The 27150-nt window shown below is 38.1% G+C and overlaps 1 protein-coding gene across 7 annotated transcripts in view; it reads right to left on the bottom strand.

Annotated features, from left to right (window-relative positions):
- LOC126049027 (ephrin type-A receptor 6) overlaps positions 1–27150 on the bottom strand; it is a 516299-nt gene that overhangs the window by 238211 nt on the left and 250938 nt on the right. For all 7 annotated transcript variants that reach the window (XR_007509078.1, XM_049824756.1, XM_049824759.1 and 4 more), the window contains exons 4-5: positions 15104–15259; positions 3413–3748 (exon numbers count right to left, since the gene is read on the bottom strand). Coding sequence is in view for 6 of the 7 variants with exons in the window: in XM_049824756.1 (XP_049680713.1) it covers positions 3413–3748; positions 15104–15259 (492 nt within the window). In the remaining variant the exon portion in view is untranslated. The remainder of the gene's footprint in view (positions 1–3412; positions 3749–15103; positions 15260–27150) is intronic.

The raw sequence follows: 27150 nt of genomic DNA, 5'->3' as shown, positions 1-27150 counted from the left end.
TTATGAATACTTGTACAAAATTAATAACTAAAAAAGTCATGAATGCTACCAAGTTCATTTTATATGACTTACACTAATGTTAGTAATTTTTTTTCAGTATTTGATCAGGTCTGGTAATGCTTTAGTCATCAAATTGCAGGGAGGTTTGCAGGATGCAGTTTGGAAAGCCTTTTCAAAGTGTTACTTTCCTTTAGTCTGCTTCTTGTCATTGTTAGAGTTGAGCAGTGTACTTAATCTTGTTGATGCTGGTGATTGCATCAGGAGGCAGTTAAGATTTTAATATTAATTGTGGTAGAGCTCTGTGCATAAAGATGAGCCTTAATCACTTTTGAATTAGTTCACTTCTCCTGTCAGCAAATATTCTCCCTCTTTGATGCTCTCAGACTACTCTACTCACTAACTGTGGTAGAATACAATTCTTCAGTTTCTATTTATGCTCAAGGTACTCTTCATTGCACTACTTTATTGAGGAAAATGCCAACAGTAGTATCTTCTCCAAAAAGAGAGAAAAAGCCCTGAAGAACAAACAAATAATTTTGCATGTTTAAAGAAGAATCTGTTAATTTCACATAAACCATCAAAAAGAAGGGGCCACTAGAGGGAAGTAAATCCAATATGCTCAAAGAAAATAAAATGCTAGCTCCTTAGCTATTGTAAAGTATTGTAGCTAACAGAATGGTCTAGGTTTACAATAGCTGAAGATATTGTTCTATATTCTTTACAAAGATATGACAATTGAATAAAACAATTTATATAGTTATAAAGAGGTCTAGTACTTCATAAAATGTGTATACCAAAAACATTAAAACAGTATGTATGGAAAGATTACACATAAAAAGGTAGTATGAACATGGAATAAATATATTGTGTAGGTGTAATTTATTATAGATCTAGATCTTTCATATTAGACACACATCAAAGGAGAAAAATTGTTTTAAACCAATATGTTTGGACTTCTGGTAATGCAGCCCTTGTACACATTAAGATATTTTTGGTTTGTTGTCACATCATGCGTATAATCTTGGATCTTTGTTTTATATGAACATATGCACAAACCTGCAGCACCATGCAATAAGTACTGGCCATTTCAGTATAATTAATATTGTAAGGAAAGACTGTAACTGAATTTACTGTTTAGTGGTGTAGCTAGAAAAAGAAATGCAATATAAAGGTGATTATTTAGTATTTTTGGCAAATATGGCTAAAGCAAAACTATAAATTGTTTACTAATAGCTGGCTAACAATAAAAATAAAAAGGTCACTAATCCTTTTATCTGAGAACTTCCATGTAATTTATAAACATTAATAAAATCCCTGTAATGTTCTGAAGCTTTAGTTCTACAGCTTCCTTTTCTGAGGTTAGCTAACCTAGCTTTCTCTGTATCACTTCTTATTTATGACTAAAAGTAACTCACAAAAATGTTTATTGTCCTCTCAATAATTTCCATCAATGAAAATGCCATTAATTTTCTTCAATATTTCATATGACACTATCTTTCTCTCTAAATATACAGTTACCATGCTTACGATTTTAAACAACTACACAGTTTGTAAGCCTACAAAAATAGTTTTATCTTTATAACTACGTTTTATAGATGCCTCCATTTCATTTATTACAATGCTTTCTCCTGCAAAGGTGTCTTTTTATATCAAAATAAATTGACAGATATTATGGAAATCTGGTCTTAAATTCTCTGAAGCCCTTCCAACAGCATTTTTAGTAATGTAAGAATTATTACAGGGAATGCAAGCACTCTACACTCTAGAGTTTACTGTCAGTGTGTCACAAATTATCGAAACATTGGTCTTTTCCCTGCTTTGAGTAAACTGCGGTGAAAATCTATATCCTTAAACCAGGAACAGACAACAGCAAAAGACATATTTTTTACAAGCCCACCACTTAAATACACATCACAACCTATGCTCACAGAGCTGTTAGCCAGTTTAAAAACAAACTGTATCTCTGGTGACCTCCACTTGTGCATGCTTGGTGCCTTGCATGTAGTACCATGTAACAAAACATCTAAAAATAAGCAGACATAGGGGTAGTTTCTGGCACCATGTTTTTTGCCTTTAATGAGAAAGGAAAAGAGATACAGGTTTGCAACATGATGGGTAGCCTAAGAGCTTACGGCAATTCTCAGTGCAAGGCAGGTATCATTAGGCATCTTATGTAATTAGCCTTTCTGTTACCATCATCATATGAACTGTGAGTGAGTAGTTTTCGTGCTTTTTCTAATCCATTTTAATAAATATTATTAGTATTACCATCATTGTCATTATCATCATCATCATCACAGCAAGCTGTTAATTTTCGTATGCCCAAAGGCAAAGAAGTCATTACTTACTCATCAACAAAACTACTTGTCCCACATACGCAGGTAAGAAGATTTTTGCTAGGCTGATCAGTGAAAGAACCCAGGGCCTTTCTACAAGTGGAACATAACAGGGTCCTCCTGAACATTAGCACTTTTAGTAAATACTTTCATATTATCAAAGGCCTTCTCCTCAAAACAGTAGTGTTGCCAGTTCGGTTCATGTTCTACATTAAATGCTTCAGCTACAGTTGCAATGTCACTGCACAGTAGGTGAAAAACATTTCTGGAACAAATGTCAGCAAGGGATAATTTTGAAATAACCTTCTCATCTACAGTAACACAAGCCAGAAGATAACACTGCTATATAGATTACTTTGTTGGTAACCCATGATGCTGTTTCCTGGAATAGTAAGTATTTCTAAAGATGGAATAGGAGAAAGTTGCAGAAGTAAACAAAAATATAGGGCTGTTTTAGTTTCCACGTTTCTCATAAAAGTTGACCTTGAACATGAATCTGAACTGAAATGGGGGGAAGAAAAAGCTCAAAAACAATAATGTAAAGTGGGCAATTAAAGGAAAAAGTCTGTTAGGATACCTCACCTAAAGAAAGGGCTCATACAGATGTTGAAATATCTTACAGTGAAGCATGCTGTATTAGTAATATGAAACATGGATACTAAAGGAAGGAAGTTCACTTTCATTTCACCTTTGAATTGTGAAAATGTAATGGATAACCTGTGGTGGTTTCCTCTTTCAAAACTGAAATTATAGGAAAGACTTGGAAAAGCACCAGACGGAGACTCAGGTTCCATTGAACCACTGATACAATTAGTCTCAGGTAGTTAAAGCCTCCACTTAATTTTAAACAGGAGGTATGTTTTTGTGCCCTGTGTAATGGGGTCAAGGGCCAACTCCCAAAAGCATTTAATGCCCTCATCAGCAGAAGCTGGAAGTCCTCACCAAAAGCAAAAACATTTAACAATCTGCAAAACATCCCAGCTTGCTGACCCAGACTTCCAAGAAACAAAATGAACCCCCTAATAAGTGCATAGATGACAGGGGCACAGTAAGAGACATGCAGTGCTGGGACTTACCATCTTGGTCTGTGGTAACTGTGATAGCTGTGAACTGCTTGGGAGAGAAACTCAGCTCTGAGACCCCATTTGTGGCTTCTATTTCAAAGGTGTAGTTCACATGCGACACAAAGTCAAGCACTGTCACAGAGGAATTGATGAGACCTGTGTGCCTGGGGATGAAACGGATACCTCCCCCACAAATCTCACACTGGCTGGCATCTGACCCGCATTTCTTACAGATGACACTGTAAGTGAGATCTTTTCTTCCTCCAGTATCACTCGGGGGGCTCCATTCCAACATGAGAGCTGTTTCATTAATGTTAAAAATCACATTCCTCGGAGCAGAAGGTGGCCCTGCAGAGAAGGAGGGGAAAGCCTGTTAAGTGACAGTTGTCTATTTTGAAGAAAAAAAACCATGAAAAAACATATTAGTCTTAAGGCAATTATTTGCAAATAGAAGCTAAAAGAGTTACGTTTCATTAACAAATTCAATGTAAAAATTAAAAATTATCTGAATACTTACTATCCTTTAAAATTAAGCAGGAAAAAAAAATGGGTGAGATCATAAAAAGTTGAATAATCTAAATAAATTATAATTAATGCAGAAATAATTTAAGGCAACATAAAAATTACTTGGGAATGTCAAACCTAGATTTGATAACACAAATTTGCACTAAATACCTCTTGATCTTGTGGGACACTGAGGTAGACCTTAACCACAAAATTTATTTCCTTATTTTATGTCTAGTAATGTAGGCTTTTCTGATACTTATAATCTTTGATGTTTTTTAAAAGTCAAATTGAAAAATAAATAAATAACAGCTTTGGAGTAACTACAAGGGCTAAAATTGTTTGTATTAGTTCTTTAGTGCCAGATATTTCTTCTATCTTTCACTGCTTATCCCCAGGGATTTCTTTGCTGCTGTTCGTTAACAGAGTTAGGTGGCAACAGACCAAGACTATTAGGCACAAGAGACAGTTTACATGTTTTTTTCTTTCCCACCTGGCATCTCATCAGTATCAGTATTAACAGTGAAGATATCAACCTTGCAAGTTAAAGACTTCTTGAAGACTGTGAGGAGGGATGTAAAGATAGCAGTAGCAGGCAGAGTATAGGAAAGCTCTCAGCTAGCCAGCAGGTGGTAAAGCTCTCCATGTACTGTCAGATGAACCATGAGTGACCCATTTCCCCTGGATCCCACAATAGTCAAGGTAAGTCCAACAAATTTTAAGCTGTTATGCTGACTTACTGTGTAGGATCACATGTAAATCATCTGAGGCTATATATATCGGCTTCACAGTCTGACAGAAGAACTTTACCACCTAGTGATTTTTCAGATAGAAATTAACGAAGGAGTGAAGGAAAGGCAGAAATTGTTAAAGGAAGTCTGAATTATCTTATCTCCATTTCTTATTATATTCTTCCACTGAACATATTTCAACCAAGCACTTATAGACACATAGCTTTCAAAAACAATTTGTATAAAGTCCCAAAATATGCTAATAAAAATTATGTAAGAAACAGATTTGGCAAAATGCAAGGCCTTATACTGCAGGTTTTGATACATGTAAGATGATTGTGGTAAACTCAGCTGGTGATCTCTGGGTTTTTTTGAGCTGAATGAGTTGAATAAGCATTATATTACCAGCTCTCAACACAAAATTACAGTGCACATGGATTGCTTAGCCAAGGGTTAGCAGAACTTTGAAAACTTTCAGCTTGCTTTGCAGCTTTTCATGATTTATACAACCTGTCAGTAAGATTTAAGTACACAGTTTTGATTGAGATGCTGTTCAAACTTTGAGTGAGCTTTTCATTACTTCAGGGCCTCTTAAGCAGACTGAAAGACTATGTGAAACATTTGCAAATGACATCAGCTAATTTTTACACAGAGTATATTTCACCCAACAAATGGAGTGGCACCATAAATCTCAGAAAGTTAGATAATTAAAATCTCATAATGTCCTTTATAAAAACTTTAAGAGAATGAGAGAACTAAACAAACAAATGAACAAAAATATTGATCAATGCTCTTGTAAATTCCAGTTCTACAACTTGTAGCATGAGGGCAAGACCTTCTGCCCAAAGGATGGTCAGATAAATGGTCAGAACTTTGCATTAGGAAGGAAAACAAAATATCAAAGCTCCTCCTAACATTTCATACATAAATCAGTATCTCAAATCTCAGCCCCCCCCAAATTAAAAATATACTTTTTTCTAATCATTCAATTCCATTATTTCTTTTTTCATTAAGATCTGCAATTACTACAGCACTGATACACTGATTCAATTTTCAAACTTTTAGCTATTTATTTGACCAAACAAAATGTAGTGATTTAGAAAATCAAGCCCATGAGTGGTTCTGAAATATGCACCTCCATCTGAAATAAATCCATTTATTCAAGTTCTTAATTCTTGAATATTACCCTGAACACTAAAATGGACTATACTTTAACAGAAAACATTACTATATCTCACATTTTACTAATAAGCAATACAGTAGTAAAGATGTATACTGTTTTATCTATACATAGGACCAAGAATGAATACTAACTTTAATGAATGAGAGAGGCAATAACAGTTGCAGAGAAAAAAGTCACTATTCACCAACATTTGTAATTTTTAAGTGATGCTATTTGTTTACTTATGTGGCATAAATGTGGGCATAAAAGCTGGAATGCTTGTAAAGAGAAAAAAGTTTGGTGTGGGAGGGATAATGTGAACTAATAAACATTAAGGTTTTCTGTGAACTATAGTTGAACATTTGAGTTGCTTTTTTCTTTCTGGTATTTGCAACTTTAAAGAACTGAGACTATGTTTTCATTAAAATGATTTTTGCCTTAAAGTAAATGATGAGTTAGCTGCTGGATTTCAAGCACTTGATATTTGGAGGTGTTATATAGCTTTGCATTTTTCTAGTGGACAAGAAAGTTTAAAATATTTTGAATGTGTATTTATTCATATATCTATCTGTGAAGAGTTCATAGCAGCCAAAAAGCCCCAGACATTAAAGACCAGATATTTTTCAGCATATCAAGAAATCATTTAGTTGAATGGTATGTGGCTCATTTGTACTGAAGATCAATATTTCTGGAACTTGCAGATGAAAATTACATTTGTAATTTGCAATTTTTATGGTCACAGAGGATATTTTGAGTATTTCCTTCCTGGTCTTTGACTGTGACCTTGTGATAAGTCTAACACTGACGATTTGAAATACTGTAATAAGTATTTATAAATAGAACTTGTTAACAAAGGCTAATTATATTGATACATCATTTTCCAATGGTGTGGAAAACAGAGATGAGGTACGGTCTTGAAGATGGTGATGTAGTGCAAAAGCCCCTACAACCTTAGAGTGTCTCAGATTTACAAATCTCTAAACTTCCCATACAATTACTGTGAGGTTGATGGTTCTAGCTACTCTGGAGAACAGTCCGGAGATCAGAATAAGCTAAAACTAGCACAGATTACTTCAGTTTCAGCTCTTATGTATGTGCAGAAGACAGGAATAATTACGTTTCCTCTAAAAACATGCTGTGATAATTAAATAATGACTGGTCTTAACAAATTCCCACTGTTAAAACCAATGAGGAGTTTTAGGAATATGGAGGATGAGCCTTAATCGCACTTACATATGTGCACAAGTTTAAGCGGATCAGTAATCCCCTTGAAATAATTGGTAATACTCATGCACTTAAAACTAAGCAAGTGTGTAATTGCTCGAAGAATTGGAGCCATTATTTTAAAACTGGCTTAAATTTAATCTTACATATACTATAGATACTATGACAATGGGTCATCACAGCTCAGGTTTTTTACGTTACTTCAACTTTGGCAGGCCAAAACAGGAATTAATATGAATTCAGGCAATAGGAGAGTTTTGTCTGGCTTTGTCAATTTTAATTTTCTATCAGATTTTTGTTGTACTACATGTAGATGGCATCAGTAGAAGAACCAATACAGTACATAAAATAGACTTTTTTTAAAAATTTAATTTTTATTTGCACTAGAGAGTGAAGGTTGTTATATTCATGATTTGGGACTTAATCCTCAATTGTAAGAGAAAACATGAATTATTGTACATTCACATTTCAATGAATAGGGAGAACATTATCAATTATGTTAGAGGTGTCTGAAAGTATATGACTGTCCGCCTGCAAATACTGAAAAAAACCTCAGACACACTTCATACTCAAGGCCCCTCATGCCAATTTGCATGACGATTAAATAGCTTTTTAATTGCTGTTAAATTATGCCAGTTAAACTGTGATTTCATGCAAATATTAAGCTGTAATGACATGCAGTGAATCATTTACTAAGATTTAGAACTTGGAACAAAGAGAGACAATTAATTCTAATCCTCAGATTCAGCTAAATTATGTGTCACTGGGCTTTTATGAATGTGGCCTGACTGCTTTGTTATCATTTATAAACTATACAAAGATTATCTGACACATTGGAAAAACTTGGCAGCAATAACCCTTCTGCAGGCATCTGTGTGCAAAGCTCTCAGGGATTTCCTTATATTGATTTTTAAAGAAAACAAGTATATTGGTGAAAATGATGGAACCTTTCTTCACAGCAAGATTCATGACCTTGGATTTTATGCAAAAGAATAAAACACAGTTCAGATGGATGAGCAGCTCTTCTGCTTCTTAAATGAAACACAGCCTGAGTGTGAGCAATGTCTTTTGCTTCATTTACAAATTATAAAGTAAGAAGTATTTCTATACTCTCTGTGGAGTACACTGGCATTGATGTCTTACAGAGAAGCAGGCCCACTCCAAAAGCAACAGAGCTGAGTTTATGCCTCATGCAGTGCTTTGCAGCTCATCTTGCTTTGCGTATCCTCTCCCTCTGTGAAGGTGAAGTGCATTTTGCCCTTCATGGAAGGAGACAGGAGCAAACCCAATGCTGCAGAATGTGAGGGCAATGAAGGCAATGCAGTATTTTAAACACTACAGAGTGATGACTCTCTGGAAAAAACTTTGTTGGTTTTTAAGTGAGAACTGTCCATTACCAACTATTGGACTCTTAGGAGTGTGTGTTATTTGACTACTGAATTTGCAGCAGAAGGACAAAAATTAACCATCATCTGAGAATACTCAGAATCGGCATCTGGCTGTACCCTTTGAGTTGACAATTGCTTTTTTATATACGTACGTACATGTAGCATAGATAAGTAGGTCACTTGATATAGAATGCTGTATTACATTTTTTCCTTTTCAGAATCACTTATTTTTCTGTGAGGCAGGTAGGAAGAATGGAAGTCAGTGACTGCAAACCAACACTCCAAGTCTGAGCATAATGATGAATTGCAAACAAGTGTATATATAAAAATAACAATAGAGGCAGTAGAGTTGAAGGCTTCAAGCATGTTGCTTGATTTTGCTGCTGGAATACAATGTTAACTCTTAAAAATAGAGGATACAGTTTGTGGCAGAGGTTATTGAACAGAGCATAAGTTTGTTGGGTTCAAAATTGTTTAAGCATAACATGAAAGGAGAAGCATTCAGGCTCAAGCACCCAATATAAGCCTGCCTGTTTTTGACCTTGAAAGGATGGATCAATTTATCCAATTACATTATAGTGGGAAATGTTAGAGTTTATGTACAGAGTAATCAGACAGGGGATTAGGTATGATGCTATTTGTTGCTCACTGTGTATGCAGAGAGATCGCTGATAGAGTACTAGCATTCGACAAAGAAATACAATAAGGAGAAAGTGTAGCAGCAAGAGATAGATAACAAGTGCCAATCAAATGAAAAAAAGCTAGGAGAAAGAGATTACCAATATATACTAATGTAATTTTCATTTTTCTTATTAAAATCAGATTTCTATTATGCTTTTCTGCAAAGTGCACACTCTTCTTTTACAAAATAGAGTTACATGAAGTAAAAATGGGAACTGTACAATTTTGGAAAAGCATACAGTATGCACTTTCACAGAATTAATGAAATTAGATTTGTTGCGGAAGGTGGCAAAGCTGAACTAAATGAGTGTGCGGACCACACCCAAACAAGACATAAACAGTGCATGGCAATAATAGGATAAGATTGTGAGGCTATAATAGCACAGGAATGTATATAAATTATAGAAGCTGTTAATATGTTTTGGAGGACGTTAAGGACTTTGTTTAACTGCTTAAAAGTAGTTGTTCATGATAAAGCAGAACTCATATCTTGCTTAATACTTTTGTTTTATGTTGACCTATTTTCTGATTGGAGGAGGAGACATAGTAACAACTAGCCTAAAATACAGGAAAGAAAAAGAACCTGCCTAGAGACCCAATGAAAAGGACCCAATGACAGAGACCAGACCCCAGACCCACATATTACTCTTGGACCAGACTATGGTGTGAGGAGTGAGAACCTAGATTGTAAGAGTATGATTGCCCAGTGTTGTGGTTTCAGCCCAGCCAGTAACGAAGCACCACGCAGCTGCTTGCTCACTCCCCGCCACCCTGGCCACGGTGGGATGAGGAGAAGATATAAAGGCAGGCTCATAGGCCAAGACAAGGACAGGGAGGGATCACTCACCACTTATGGTCACGGGCAAAAGACAGGCTCGACTTGGGGAGGAAACTAAATTGATTTAATTTACTACCATTCGAATCAAAACAAGGATATCGGGAAGTGAACCCAAACCTCAGAACACGTTCCCCCCAGCCCTCCCTCCTTCCCACCTCAAGCCCACTCCCAGCTCTCTCGGCCTCCTCCCCCCGGCGGCGCAGGGGAACAGGGGATGGGGCTTGGGGTCAGCTCCTCACACCTTGTCTCTGCCGCTCCTTCCTCCTCGGGGGAGGAGGACTCCTCACCCGTCCCCTGCTCCAGCGTGGGGTGCCTCCCACGGGAGACAGTCCTTCACCAACTTCTCCAGCCTGAGTCCTTTCCGCGGGCAGCAGTTCCTCACAAACTTTCCTGGCGCGGGTCCTTTCCGTGGGCTTCAGCTCTTCCCGAACTTCCCTGGCACGGGCCCTTTCCGCGGGCTGATCTCCAGTCACGCACTGCTCCAGTGCGGGCTTTCCCATGGAGTCGCGGCCATCTTGTGGGGCCTCCGCTCCCCCGCTCCCCTCCATGGGCTGGGGGGGTACAGCCTGCCGTCCCGTCCTGTCCCACCACGGGCTGCAGGGGCATCCCCTCCTCCCCTCCTTCCTCACTGACCTCGGTATCTGCAGAGGGGTTCCTCTCACATTCCAATCCCCAACTCGCTACCGGTTCCCCTTCTTAAATCTGCTCTCCCAGAGGCGCGACCACCGTCGCAGATGGGCTCGGCCTGGGCCAGAGGCGGGAAGTTGGGGAAGCTTCTGGCACTTTCTCCTGGGAGCCGTCCCTGCGGCCCCTCCCCCGCTAACAAAAAAGAACCCCCACGCCACACAAACCTATAACACCCAGGGACTGTAGTGTATGGGGCCTCTCTCTGGAGGCACCCAGCTTGAGCTGTCTAAATTTGTGCGCCATAGATAGAGTAGATTACGCTTTTTATTTTGAAGGCCTTGATTAGAGATTCTGCTTCAGGGAACCTAGGGTGGAGCCCGAGGGAAGTGGCAGCACCCGAGTGTGTGTGTGCGAGGGGTCGGAAGGGGCACCCGTCGGCTCGCTGGACTCGCCCGCCGCAGTTAAAGCCTGCGGTGGTGTACCTGCAACTCCTTGATCCGTGTGTGACTGCTCGGGCAGCGGCTTCTCCCTTAACAGATTTGAAGCTCGTCTTGAAAAGTGGATGCATAAAGCTAAACTCTTAATTTCATAGTATCTTACATCAAGGTCCTTATTTTCTATAATGCTGCATATGCAAGTTTTTCAGTACTGGAGTGAGGAATACTGTCTAACCCTATACAGGAATGAAGAGAGAGACTAAAATATCTACCTATCCTAGGCATATTGCTTTACAGGACTTGAGGAAGCAAATCAAATAGGTACAAACACAGGTGGTTCAGAATGTTTGATTCTGAGGAAATTTGTAAGGAGTTCGGCAGGTATGCCTGCCCTGATGGAGACCAAAACTTTTCGACCAAAAGAAAAAAACCCCCAAACCTAGAAGCCATGATTTGGGGGTTGAGCTGCCCAGCTCACATGTTGGTGCCCCACACTGGGCGCCAAAATGGACTGATGTGGTTTAACCCCAGCCAGCAACTAAGCACCATGCAGCCGCTCACTCACTTCCCCCTCACCCAGTGGGATGGGGGAGAAAATCAGGAAAAGAAGTAAAACTCATGGGTTGAGATAAGAACGGTTTAATAGAACAGAAAGGCAGAAACTAATAATGATAATGATGACACTAATAAAATGACAACAGTGATAATAAAAGGATTAGAATATACAAGTGATGCACAATGCAATTGCTCACCACCCGCCAATCGATGCCCAGTTAGTCCCCAAGCGGCGATCCCCCCTTCCTCCCGACCCCCCAGTTTATATAAAGGGCATGACATAGTATGGAATACCCCTTTGACCAGTTTGGGTCAGCTGCCCTGGCTGTGTCCCCCCCACCACTTCTTGTGCTCCTCCAGCTTCTACCTGGCCAGGCATCAGAAGCTGAAAAGTCCTTGACTTTAGACTAAACATTACTTAGCAACAACTGAAAACATCAGTGTTAACAACATTCTTCTCATACTGAACTCAAAACATAGCACTGTACCAGCTACTAGGAATACAATTAACTCTATTCCAGCTGAAACCAGGACAGACTGTTGTTGTTGTTCTAAATGATTTTGATTGAAGAATATATTTCATTGAGTTTAACACCTGTTTAATCTGATTGTGTGAGCCTCCACGATAAGGGGAATCCACTATTCATTCTGTGTTTAATTCAAGAACAACTTTCATTTAGAAAGTCACAAGAAAAATTTCTCATCTCTTATGTCACATCTCACATGTCAGGATACAAATTTGCAATTGAACATAAAAAATGCAGATCTTCCCCAAAAGTGGTTACGTAGAAAAAGCATTTTCTTACTGTACAGCCTTTTCTCTCTATTTAGTCAAATCGTCTCATTTTTTTTCTAACTTTTCAACTCCTTTTATTACAGTAAAGCATCACAGTTTGGAAGGAACAATCTAAATTCTACTCATATCTATAACTTTGTTTATTACATTTAAATTAGCCACATCTGCACAGACCCACCGAAGGCAGTGAGGTTGTATTTATGACAGAAACATAATTTTAATAACTGAGAGCATAATTTGAAAGCAGTGGGGCTAAAGATATCACTTAGGGAATAATTTGGCCTGCAGACTCTTCATTACAATGATGTGCAAGAAGATAAGAACGCAGTTTGCCTGTCAAGAGTCTTGGAGTCATTTGCAAAGCTGACAGTGAAATAATCATCATGGTAGGTATAAGATGAATACATCTGCTGTTACAGTCAATGAAGTACTGATACCTTGCAGTCTAGGCTGAATGAGAGGCAATGCATGGTGGCACTGAACCAAGAGCAAGGCAGAAACTAGAATGTGGCTCACTGTCTGCTTTATTTCTTATTTCTCCTAAGTTGGGGTGAGATAGGGCACTGGTACCTCTGTTGCAGTTGATTACTTCCCTGCCTCCACTCACTAGGCTGCTTTGGCTGATATCCTCAGCAGAAACAGAGAGGTCTGGCAGCAAGTTTTCCGTGACAGTTTTTGGCCAAAGCAGCTCTCGGCACCCTGCTTTTGTTGGGAAAGCACCAGGGTGTTATAGGTACCTGCTCACTGATGCCACAGGGCTCTCATGCTCCTCTCTACCTTATCAATACTAATGGGTAGCAGGGCTTAAAATTGTTCCCTAAAAGGTAATTATGGAAACATAATGCCATGTATGAGTAATTTTTTCAGAGAAGAACTGTCTTTTGGAGACGAAAAATCAATGACTTGTAAATAATATGGAACCACACCTGCATAATGCATGAGTGAAACCATCCTTCTAAGCATGAAACTGTCAAGAGTGCCTGGGATGTATGTTAGTTCTGTGGGTAAGTTTTTAATGGCCTGTGCTTGGGGCACTCATTTGAGTGGAATTATTTGTAATCACCATTTTCCTGCAGGAAGTCTGAAACAGCATTGCTTATTCCCTCACATATTTTGTGATAGGCCTATGTGCCTTGCTCCAGAGTAAACTGACAGCAGATTGTGAGCATTTGATTGGGGTGCCTCTCTGGTCTCTATGTCCCTTAAGTAGCTGGAGGCTGGACCTTAATCTTCGCCTCTGAAAACTTAACTGTTAGATTAGACAACTTTCTACTAAGTGCCTTGGATCTGAGGAATGCCATTTTTCATCACCATCACTCCCATTTAGTGGATGGACAATGTCTTGGTCTACGTAATGACCTCAGGACTACAGAGTGCCTATGACTTTGTAAATCAGCTCCAAATTACCTGGTATATTCCCAGTTTGCCCAGTACAGTACCAACTGGAGAGACTAGCATGAGCACAGGAAGCAGTTCAGTTCTGCTAGTAGTAGTTCAATTCTGTCATCTCAGTTATTTTTACATGGTGCTGCCTTGCACAGTCTAAATATATCAAAATTATGACTATACACTGATGCTTATTGCAACATTATTATGGTTATTTATATGGTTTTATCTCTTAAGCTTTTTGTATACTTAGTCTGTTAAAATACTTCATGCATTTAACATGTTAATTTTTTTAGACTTCTCTTAACAAGAGAACTGTGGCACAAAATGTGCTACAATCAAATCCTTCACCAAAAGAGCTAACAAAATGCTACACAGGAAACTAGGTATCTTAGAAAATTTTGCAAACAGATTTTAATCGTCTTTATTAAATAATAGGATTTTATATGTATAGTATTTCACACACAGATTCTTAGATGCTGCTGTTTGTTCCCAGTTTTGTGATTAAACAGATATAGTTGCTGTATGATCAATAAATGAATCCCAGTGAGTAATGAACCACGTATGAAAATCTATGAGAAATATTTTATTAAGTGACAAGAAAATTTGTGCTTTATGTTTCTAGACAGGAGCACATTGATCAAAGTAATAAAATTCTCTTCTCAGTTAGAATTTCTGACTCTAGTTTACTGGGCATTAGTTTTGTCTTAATGAAAAATTTACGTTAGTAAAAAATCACAAAATGTTGTATTTTAAAAATTATCAAAAAAATCTAAAGAATTTTCATTATCACAGTTGTTTAAGAGGGAATAACTGTTGAAAGAAGATGATATGCAAGATGGTTTAATTGCATTTCCTTTTGATTGGATATATCTTTTTTCTTTCTTTTTATGATTTTTCTTGTCTTTTTTAGAGAGTTTAGTTTTTATTTGATTGTGTTGGGATGATATTTGTCTTATAATTTTCTTTTAAATCTGGGGAGACAGCAAAGTATGTCATACCAGTATTTTTCTTTATGTGACGCTTCAGTTTTTGAAAGTTTTTGTACAAGCATATTTTCATGTATTTAAAATACATACTGGTAGTTAAAACTCAACATTGTTATCTATATGACAATGATTACACACCTTGTATTTTCTCTCAGAACTACAAGTTAAAAAGTCACCAAACTAAGAAACTTGAGAGTATTTTTAGGGATATCTAGACTAAATAGAAATATGCTGTTTGAATTTTGCTTTCAAAAATCTCTTTTGGTTATCTTGAATGGAATTTTTCACAAAATGTACACACTCATGTCATTTTTTTAAAATACAAAAATAAATAAATGGGGCACAGGAGAAGAGAATTGCAGACACTGGTACTAATCAGACTTACGGGTACATGCCATAGTTGGTGGGTCCTTCTCAGCTCTGAAGTAACCTTTCTCACACTGACAGACAGAAGTTGCTTCTACGTAAGTCAAACTGTGTGGAGGGCACTTGGAGCACTTTACATTTCCAGCAAATGCTTTATAGAATCCTGGCCTGCAAGCTGCAAAACAAGAAAATAAGTTTCATTAATAGAAGCAAGTTTTGGTCCTAAGTAAAATCTGTTCCGTGAAGTTATAATGCACCTTCTTTCCTTTCCAGCCTAGATATATATGCTATTTTGATCATACAATTCTTCACAGTTTTTACTTTGGTATATTGACTAAAAAAATAAATAAATCTGTTCTTGGTATATAATGGGAGATCATTAAAAGAGACAGCTTTCAAATTTACAGACAGTCCTCACTGCTGCTGGAAATTGTTATCTAGAAAACTTCACTAATATCACTAAACAAAAGCACATTATCTATTTTTTATGTAGGTTCCATCTGTTAATAAGAAAGAGTGAGATAACTTCTTATCCAGCAAAGCTATTTATATGCCTTCCTTATGTAAGTAATGGAGACTTGCAATGCTTAATATATTTACCCTCACAATGCCTTGCTGAGACAAGGGTGACATCCCTCTATTTTTACAGATGGATCTGACTTGCCTATGGTCCCCTGAGAAGCCTCTGACAGAAGGGCCACATCAGCTGCGTCCTCTGCACCCTGTTGTCATGAGAGGCTGGGAGGTGCTGGAGTAACCACCCTCAGAGGTGTAGGAAGGAAATGCCAATACCCCCTAGCACAAACTACCACAAGCATGAGACTACTCTTAATTGTGTCAGGAGACAACCTGGATAGCAGCTGCCCTGGGGACGGGGGATGTTGCGATGGTCAGAGCTCACCACATCCCCAGTTACTTGGAGCACGGGGGTCCCTGCCGTTCCTAACCACAGCACAACATTACGTGCCTTTTTGCAGGCCTTTAAAGTAGAAACAATTCATTAAAATAAATATTATCATAAACCTGCCAGGTTTGCATTATAAAATATTATTTTAACACGATCCTCAGGCTTCATCACACATGTTTAAACAGAGATTTCTTTCTCTCTCCTGCCAGCTACCACATTTACACATGCCAGCATGTATTGCAGTTACTATCTTCTGGCTTCCCCATCTGAAAACAGAACTGAAACAAATGAAAGAGCAACTCAAACATGTATGGACTGTACAGACTTATACTCCTTCTGACTCCTCCAGCAATATGATGGAGACCATTGCAAAAAATATTATTTTGAAAATGCATGTGGCTTTTTCTTATTTTGACATATTCAAGACTATTTTCTTTACCTTGCTTGACAAACTAGGCAGTACTTCATGGAATAAGACAAAATAACAATATTCAAATGAGGTGTTCTTTAAAAAGTACCCCAAAGTACACATTTTATGGATGCACTATCAGTTCACATTGAGTTATTAAAAAGTATTAACTCTTAGGTAACATATACACAGATCAGTTTTGCTTCTGATTCCAAAGGACTTGCTTGATATAAAAGCAATTTCAGTAGTAGCTGAGGGAAAAGGAGTGAGAAGATGGGACTGAAAAACATAACAGTTGATTGCCTATCAGAATCCAAGAGCCAATTTTTCAGATGTAATTTTAAGAGCTTAATTTTGACCCAACTATTTCAGCAGTTCTCTTCCCAGTGTGTTCTTGTGACTTTGCTGAAGAGACATTAGGGAGGAATCCTGCCCTGCTGTCACTGACAAAGAAAAAAAAAGTATGTCAGGTGTTAAAAGATAAGAGGGGTGGGAACAGCAGGGATTTTCCCCTTGAAAGAAGGCTACTGGTCTGATACAATTATGATTATAGCGAGTGGTAATTTTCTACTGATTGGAAGGACAGCAGGTTTGGTGCATGGAAGAAGGCAGCATTGTAGATATAGGCCAAAGGCACCGACTCCTCTTAGCTTTGCTGGAAGGAAGGAAGGAGGTAAGACAAAATTGGGGAAGGGTGTTACACTTGCCTGCTCCTTTCTTCTTTTCTCATGCCCAAACCCTGCCCTGGCTTATCTAAGGATGAATATTAAATTTTTGCTTTTAATAGCTACCTTTCATACATGTGGTGTGATACAAATAAGTTTGTAATTAAAGAGTTGGCAATTCCAGGTTACAGTTTCAGTCAAAGTAAAACGAGGGCACTTTAAAGTCCTTATTACTTCTGAAATGCATGTCTGTCAGTTCTGAAATCATTCCTTCTTCCCTTCTGTTCCACAAATGACAAACCACTTTGGATCAAAAGAAACACAGCTTTCTCTTTGAAGAGAAATACTGTGTTTAAACTTCAAGCAGTTTGCTATTCCAAAATAAAACTCAAGGAAAAGATTAATTTCCAATTTTAAAAATTAAATGTTTTATTCTAAAATGGTATTCTGTAATGTATTTGAAGCAATTATGATTTTGATATGGTATGCCTCTTAAAAGAAAGCACATACATACTCATGGAAAAGATGGGGGGAAAAATAATGGATGAATAAGTGGATCATTTTACTTCTTCTAAAGCCAACCCAAATACATTTATCCATTAAGCCAGGTATGTACCACAAATTCTGAGGCACTGGAAGATATCAGGGAAGCTTTTCTATGGATAAATTTACAAAGCTGTTGATAACCCACTCCCCGTCCAAATGTAGAATCACACAACCATGATTATTGGATACTTGCAAATAAAAACCAGCCTTTCATAAATAAGATAAAGTAACACAAGCTGAAAACCCCCAAAAGATCACAAGCTTGGGATAACTCACCTCTCTAGATAACTTAGTGCTGATTGCCAACATTCAAGGTGGAAGAAAATAAACTGTTACTCTATCAAAATCAATGAAGATGCAGCACAAGTCTGAAATACAGCACATCAGCTGCTGTACATATCTAAGCTTAAACTCTGCTAGCAAATACTGTGTTTCGGTGGCACAATTAACAAAAACAATTGCTAAATTTCAAGTTTTCCACAGAAAAATTGCAAGCACTGAAGTTACCACCCAGTTTTTTTAAAGCTCATTTAGGAAATGCCTCAACTGCTATGATTTCAGACATGTATCTCCCCCTGAAGAAAAGAAAAAGAATCTGTTCCTTTGGCCTCAAGTGTCTTCATGGAGCTTAAGGCTGTACAAGACCACTGTCAGCCAACTGTAGCTCACAGCAATTCCAGTTAGAATTTACAGGAAAATTGCACAAAGGAGTCAATGGTATATGGATTCCATTTTAATTTCTGATTTATGCATAACATTTTGTAAAATTGGGGTTTGCAAATGTTCTGCTATGAGACTGCAGATTGCATTACTGCATGTAAATCGCTGTGTGTGACTGCAGGTTGTGATATCAAACCATACATGAGCACTAGATGTTGTATTCACAGTCCTAAAGTCACATGCTGTCTAAAATAAGGATTAGGATACGACTCTGTAAAGGGATTAATCAATACGCTTACTTACACGCTTAATGTTAACCAAGTTCCTCAGATTTTGCCTACCTTCCTATTATTTCTATTGTTTATTCTCCTGTGGCGATTTCAGCCACACAAAATTACTTAGTGCACAAACTGCCTGATGGGCAAATCAGAAACTCAGAAACTTTAAACTATAAATAGGTTGTGGTTTTATATTTGGAGAAGGAAAAAAGCCGTCTTTCCCATGCAAAATTGTACCCTATGTAAATATATTACAAGTAAGTTAAAAGTTTGTTCCAGATGTTTATGTATGGAGAAAGTTTCATTTTGTATGGGTTGATAAATCAGTATTTTCAAAGTTTCTCATAACATTTTCTTCACTCAGCTAAGAGTTATTGCATCTATCATTTTCACAAATTATTTGTGCATATGTTAGTGTAAACTAAAATTTAAACTATGAAAAGCTGCCATCTGAAAAAGCTTCTAAGGATGACTATTCAAAAAAACCTAAAGTCTGTTTTTATCTTTGTTACCACAGAGTATTTTTTTCTAACTTCCAAATCACTGGGAGGCATCTTATTTCCCTAACGTTATCTAACAGAAGTGACTTCGTGAGTTACTAATTATAGGAACTGTATGAGATTTGACTTTTGTAAAGCCTGGGGGAAGCTAATACATTGTCTTAATGGTTAAGTAATTAGCAGGGTATCTGAATGAACAATTCAAAGACACTAAAGTTTTCTCCAATGAAATACTGGAGATCATGCAGAGAAGCACTGATAATTTAATTGGCTTCATAAAAGATAACACATCTATAAACGTGCTTTACTACAGCTTTATCGGGATTTGACTATGAGTTTTTAAACTATAGAAACTTTGTAATTAATACCATTTTCCTTATTTAATGTTTAATAAACAGCATTTAGTTTTGTTTGTATTTTACATAGATGCATATGAAGATAAATTAATGCTATGCAAAGCTCTGGTGAACTCTGAAAGATTTGAAAGTGATTCATGGCTTGCTAGGCTCCCAGCCTGGGCAGAGAGTGGGAGAAGGCATTTATCAAGCAGCTGCAAAACAGTTTAGCACTGGTGATGTTATCTGCAAAGGTATTGAAACAGAGTGGAAAACTTTCAAGGTGCATTGTACACTTACTGCCTAAAACAAGACACGATCTCAGCTGTTCCAAACAGGATGGCGCGTGTGGCGCAAGATGCTGTGGGAAGCCGCCCTTCCCCACGCACGGCTGCACGGTCAGTCTAGGGCCGTGACCACCCCTAAGGGCCCCAAGCGCATCCCCCTGCCAGGTCTTTGGCGGTGGGGGCTCAGGGCCAGCTCAGAGGCCATGCAGCCGAGGGCGGCCCCAACCCACTGGGGCCCTGGGGAAAGGCTCCCTGACAGTGGTCGTGAGGCCCACCCCTGCCTGTGGGAGCTGCTTTTGCCTGAGGGCTTGGTCCCTGCCTGGGCTACAGCTCCGCTGTGGCACAGCCCTACCCTGCCCGGCCGCAGGCCCTGCCGAGCTCGGCCCCGCTGCAGACTGATGTCCTGGCCTAGCCCACCACCAAAGGCCCAAGGTGGTGGGACAGGCCCTGCCTGGCCACCCCCGGGGAGCCCCCACCACTATTGGCCCCCAAGGAGGTGCTGGCCCCAGCGGTGTGCCCCAACAACCTGAAATGATAGCTGGATACATATTATAGCAAATGCAGAGAAAGCCATACTTTGCTGAGATCTGACTGGGAAACCCGACATGTTTCCCAGTCCAGGGGAAGGCAGCCGAAGGCTGACCTGTGCGTAGACTGGTGGGCCGCAGGGCCTGGTCTCGTGGCGTTATTCAGGCAGTGAGGGTTTCATCTCATGTTGAATGGGATAGTACTTTTAGGATCTTTTGAATTGCACAGTCCGGTAAATAAGGTCACGGGTTGATTACTGCAAAATGCAGTTGTGGGCTCTCTTGCAGAAGAGTCTTTACTGCTTCAGACAGTTATGACCAGTAAGTTCTTCCCCAGCCCCGGAGGGTGTATGATGTTATAGACACAAAATCCAGAAAATACAAACATGGTGGTCATCTTAGTGATCATAAACCTTGTTGCTTTAAAAAAAAGGAGCATTTTTTCACTGCTCTGTGGGAGCATGTTGTTGTGAAAGAAAGAAGTTGATTCCAGTTTTCAGTTGTTTCAGTTTTACAACATCTGAATTAACCGTTCCCAAGTTAGCTGAAGTAAGGGGAGTCCAAAGGAAACTTCAGAGCAACTTTTAGGTATGTCTGACACTGTTGGTCTGTGTGTGGGAAGACATTTCTCATGAAAATGGGATTTTTATGCTTGCTGAAAAGTCATCAATCAAATTAAAATAGAGAAGACTCTGTTGTCATTTACAATGAATGGCAACCATCAGTAGCTGTGGAAGAGGTGTTTTAATCCTTCTGAAACACAAAATTTGCTATGCTTTTCCTCCTCATATATTTTTTTTTAAATTGCTTACTGAAACCCACTAATGCACTATGAGACTGACATCTTTCATATTTGTTATATTCTGTCAATATATAATTACTCCAATTTTAAAGTCCTCTTACCCCTCTGATATTGGAGCACTTTATAAAAAGCGCAATCCAATAAGGCCTGTTCTATTCTACCACTGTGCAGAAACAAGGAACTATAATACTATTTTAAACAATTTATATTTTTGTAAAAGTTTCTAGAAAAGAACAAAGGAGTATTTAGAAGAAGTGAACCAAAGATGCACATTGTATATTACAAAAGGCATAATGTGATCACAAAGTCAAGATTAGGATATTACAGAATTAGGACAATGAAGCTATGAGGACAACCTTTGATTGTGAGTACTATTGGATTAAGTAATCTCATGTTTCTTGTCTCTTCACATGATCCTTGTTTTATTCAGGTCATGAATGGACTGTGAGAAAAGAGAGGGAATTCACTTTGGGTCATGTTCAAACTGATGGGGAGACTGTGCAGGAGGATTTGCTAGAAACATGAGGCATCATGAAGAACCCGTTGGAGGAAGACCAGCCATGATAGATTATAGATGATGGAACATGCTGGTTAGTTGAAACCACAAGAATAGAAGACATAATGTATCAAGAAAGCAAGGCTCTAGTTTGGTTCAGTTCCTACAGATAGTAAGGAGGGGAAAACAGACATCCCTAGGAAACCCAGTGACAGAATGACCCAACTTTTGGGGGACAATGGACTGATTTTCCTTTTTTGTTTGTGGTAAATTTGATGGATTATATTTCTGTGTGCTTCAGCATGCACTTAAATGCATCTGTGTTTGTATGCTCCAGTCAATCTCTTCTTTTGCGACTATCTTCTGCTTTCTAGTATTTCTAGTCTTTGAGGTGGAGAACAGATAAGAGCATTACTCACAACCTTGACTTTGGAGAGGAACAAGGGAGAGGAAAGAAAAAGGCAGGTACAAGGCTGCTTCCTCAAATATAGCTACATAATTAAGATAGGTAAATGAAATTAATTGTTTTTTTCTTTTTCTGATAGTTCTTTTTTTTCCCCAGTGACTTATTTTCTGTCATTCCTATATTTCAATATTCTATTGAGGTTGTTTATTAAAATGATTAGAAGAAATGACAAAGAGATAATTGGCATATATCAAACAGTATTTTCAGTTTACATCAATGCAGTTTTTCTCTGTGTAAAACATTATTTGCAATAGAATAACTTGAGCAATGATTCAGGCCACATCCATGTTTTTGAAGAAACTGTGGTTCATCCAAAAAATTCACACAGACAAGGAGAACAGTCAATGATATTAATTTTATCACTGCCTGTCATACTAGATACAATTCAATAGCTCATCAAAGAGATGGGATCTGTACACACAGCACAGGTGAATACTATTCTGCGCTTCTTAAGGTGCTTTGTCAGCTACTTCTCAAAGACTTTTAAGTTGGCAGCTAAAGACTTCTGATAACAACAAAGAGAAACACCTTGTTTGCCACTGAGGTGGCTCAAATAGCTTTTGCAGTGTGACAACAAACTAGCTTATTGAACTTTGCTTTTCGCATACAGAGCAATAATTACTCAGTGACTTAAGCTGCTTTTCACATTGCTGCTGGAGATTATCATTGCCTAGTAATAGAAGGATTTTCAAAGTTCTGGGAGGAAGACTGTCTGTCCGTATTCTGGCTTCCCCTTAACTTACAAGCAAGAGAGAGACAAGTGATAGTGTAAGAATAATATATATAACTGGTGCTCTTTGTTAATCACAAGCAGAATGATACTTTCACAGGTTGCATGCCCATTGTATTTGTCACCTTATTTATAGATTTTTCCTGTAGGTGTATATTCTATATTGTTAACCTCTTCTTTAAAAAATCTTGACTAAAGACTCATTTTTGTATTTTTGAAAAAATAAAAAAGAGCATCCTAAACACTTTCACATAGACTGGAATTTAAGAATATGATTCTAAATGCATAGATACTACTCAAAGAAAGAGATGGAAAATATTTTCAATACTGATAAAATTTGGTTTTCACTTAATTTTTAGAACTAGCTGAATTATTTTTTCCAAAACTAACATAGTAAATAAAATTTGCTACTATAACTGGTAGATGGCAGGTAAGAATGTTTCAGCATGAATGAATACAAAATTGGCAAAATTATAAGCAGCTGAGAAGAGTCTCATTTGATTGGAAATATCAAGCACTGAAACTACAGATCAAGACCATATCCATAAAAATAAAAGCTATTCATTTTACAGGCTACACTGCTTTACAGAGGGTCTGCAACTGTTTAAAATTACCCCTTAAACACATTTTATAAACTGTACTGATAAGTCAATACAGTTGATTTTTTTGAGAAAGTTGCTATATTGCATCTTACTGCAACTTATTTTGTGTGTGTGTTTAGCTCACATACACCTTCCTAAAGTGGGACCCAGAGATGACTGTACAGTTTCATTTTGTTAGGCCCTTTTACATATGCCTGTATAAGCTCCAACAGTGAAAAACAAACTCAGGCTAAAATCAAAACAAAAGCAGCTTTCATGCCACTTAGATATGTCTGGAAGAAATTAGTGATTATACTCTGACTAGTGAAGATGTGTCAGTGATTTGAGAGAAACATATTTGTTTCTGGCATCTAAGTCAATGAAAATGCTGCCTAGGTAAAAACCAGAAGCTATTAGAATGGGAAGGCTCCATTTTTTAACTGCACAGAGGCTGCACTACCCCATTACTGCAGTGCTGCATTACTGGCTTTATCACAAGGAGCTAGCATTAAAAAACCACACACATGACCTTTGCAAACTTTGGCTCAAAATTTTCAAGCAGGACTACCAAAGCTGGTTCACTATTTATAGTGGCAATGATCTCTGATTTGTCCGTGCATTAAAAACCTATGTGCCTAAACGTACTGTAAATGTACTGTACATCGCCATAAAGACTTGTTAATTGGTAAAGGTGGTAATGGCAGAATCTAGCCCCTAGTTTCCATAGCTGTTGCTGATCTCTGTCAGCAGCTTCTGGCAGGGACCCTGATGCTGGAAGGTCCTCACCTGGCACACTGTCTTGAAGTTGTCTCAATGATGTGCAAAACACCAATAATACAGAGGCAGGCTCTTATTAGCCACAGAATAAAAATACACTATGGTTATATTTGTGGAATTGGAAGAACAAAAAGTCAAGGTGTCTCACAGAAATGGCAAGTCACAAAAATGGCTGGAAGACTGGGGTACTTTATTAGTGATGGAAGAAGAGAGACAGAAACAACAGGATGCACCCCCCTGAAAAGGTAAACAACTATTTTTTTGCTGCTTTGTGCTGCTGACTGTTGTGGGAACCCCTGAAATCTAATAAATTGTTTGAGGTGGGCACTATGCATACTCAAATGCCCTGCTCCATACCCAAATTAGTCTTTATTTCTGTTGATATTTTATGTATAGACCCCATAGAAAATCCACAATTAGACAGACTTCATAAATCTTTAAAGGAGATGGTATAAATACTATTTTCTACACTGCATAAGTTTTAAAGGAACAACACTGTGTTTTAGGAAGATAGTGAACAAAAGAAGTCAGTCAGGCTAATTAAGGCACACAATAGAAATGGTAATCAAGAAACATGACAGCAGTGAAAAAGAAGGGAATTCATTTACTGCAATATACTAGTGCATACTCCTGGGATCAGAGAGGTCTGCAGGAAAAGAATGGAAAGAAGAGATCATTGCATCTCCAAGCAGCCATGTCCAGCATCTCAAGTAACCACCTTTAACTAGAAAAGCAGCAGAACTGTAACCCTGAGAACACTTCAGGGCAATGCAGTGCTGCAGCAAATGGCCAAAGTTACTCGAATCCCAAAATCTGTCCACAGCAGCTGTAAAAACTCTTCATTTTAAAGTATAATCTTAATAATGCATTTTATTACTTTTTCATCATTGTTCCATTATTGCAAAGCTTTATTTTTAAGAAAACTCTTTCTTCATTCCTTCACTTCTGTCCAGTAAAAAAAGCTGGTATCTGAGTGACCTGGAGCAATGGCAATACCAGGGAGCATTCTGCACCTATGCAAATCCTGAAAACTGAAATACTAGATTATCAGCTGTAATAGTTAACACCCCAGCATCTTCACTGCAGGGTATCTCTAGGGTAGAAGAAATATCCCTCTACTCAACTGCCCTGGCTTATTTGGGAACTTGTAACACAAAGGACCAAAAAGGAGGAGAGCATAGTTCAGTAGCCAGCACTAGTCAGGAAAGCTCACTGGCACATGTCAGAATATGGAGGGAATGCTTGAACTCCAGGTAAACTTTAATAATTTCTATTTAACATGTTTAGTTCCTGTAAATGCACAAGCCAAGGCCAAATGGAAGAATTTGTGCACTGTAAAGTGAGTGGAGCATGTCTGCTCCTACACGATGCATGTTGCAGTGGCACATCCTTGCATTTTTGAAGAGGACAGATTCTTCTGTAGGTTTCTTTATCACTTCCAAAAATAAGAGGAGGAAACTGTTGCTGCTGTAGTCCTCAGACTAAAGCAATACAGAAATCAAGAAGATCTGTTATACCAAGGACACCATATCATAACGCATATAGGGAGTAGTTTATTTAACATTGCTGGGAGCTGTTCAGCATATCAGATTGCTTTTCATAAAGGAAAGCCAAAATAGTGGTTAGGCTACAGTTGTAGCTGGAAGGGCTTTTTTTGGGGAGGGATAAGGCAGGAGTGTGATAAGTTTCTCAACACTGCAATGACTGCTACAAAAGAGAAGTCTGAAAAACAGCAGTAGGAAATACTATTTATTAAAAACTGCAGAAGGAACCTGTGTTTGCTGGAATTTCTCCATATCATTTCAAGAGGAATTAGTGTCCAACTTGGAACACCATAAAGGCTTCTGTTTTCACAGAATCATTTACACTCTTATGTACAGTTGAGGACTCCTACCTTATCAGAAGACACTATAAATAGGCATTGGACTGTATCAAATATTTCTTTCTGCAAGAGGAAAAAGTGTTCTACAGCGATCAGATCCATATTGTGGCTAATTCCTTTTGTACATCATCTATCTCTGTATCATAGAAGTGAAAGCAGCATTTCTATAAGTAGGTGTTCATTTGTGTATCTTCCATGATCACAACGAATGCAAACCCACAGCAGATGATTGCTCTGCAATGCTGGTACTAGTATAGGGGCTGAATAAATGGTCAAGCCCATTTAAGCTATGGCCTCGTCTCTTTCTTCTTTTTTTTCCTTCTATTGTCACAATAATTTTAAAAAGAGAGATCTCCCAATTCAGAGTTGCATGGCTAGCTTTGTTGTCTAGTTCAAGTAAGTACCTGTTACATTGTTTGTAAGGTTTTCCCCAGTATCATAAATACCTTCAGGTAGTGGCCAATGTGGTGTTGGTTTTCAAAAAGATTTTTCTCTATTGGAATGTTAAAAAAGAGCTCTCTGAGTGGTGATAACAGTTATAAAACCATAATCTCTTGATCTGAGCATAATAGCTAAATGCTAGAAAAACACCTCCTACTATTAGAAAGATTCAAAATGCTTTGTACCAGATACATGTACAAAATTTAAAGTGCTCTCTTACTAGATATATGTACAAAAATTGTTGATATATAGAGAGCAGTTTGTCCATCTCATATCCTTTATCAAAGGCTACCACATACATGTCATTCTTCCTCTCTGTCCCTTCTGCTGATACTATAAACTGATATTTCTGTCTCACCCTTCTCTCCATTTTTCCTTCTTTTCCCTTTTCTCCCCCTAGTATGAGAAACCTTTTTGTTTTCAACTCTGTATGTATGTTAGGTAGTTCCTCATGGATTTCTCTATTCCGTGTGCAAGAACAGACCATTTGAATCTGCAGATGCACTTTTCTCTGTCCATAAGAAATTAATCTGCTAGCCTGGGTTAATTAATTCCTATGATGGCAATTATTTCATTTGTTTTGCAGGTGCTTTTTTGGAAGCAATTTTTCTGAAGTTGTAAGGTTTCAGCTTTTTACAAGTACCAAAACTTCCAGCCTGCTAGTTGTTGCAATGACATTTGTTGGCTGGCATTATGTCAGACTGATTTTCTGTGTAAGAATAGTCAGTTACCAGCACACTTCTCAAATAATTAATGGCACTTGGCTTCATGCCTCCA

Source organism: Accipiter gentilis, chromosome 21, assembly GCF_929443795.1.
Source record: "Accipiter gentilis chromosome 21, bAccGen1.1, whole genome shotgun sequence".
Taxonomy (NCBI): Eukaryota; Metazoa; Chordata; class Aves; order Accipitriformes; family Accipitridae; genus Astur; species Astur gentilis.
Note: the sequence above shows the minus strand (reverse complement) of the source record. Positions and strands in the feature narration are given on the sequence as shown.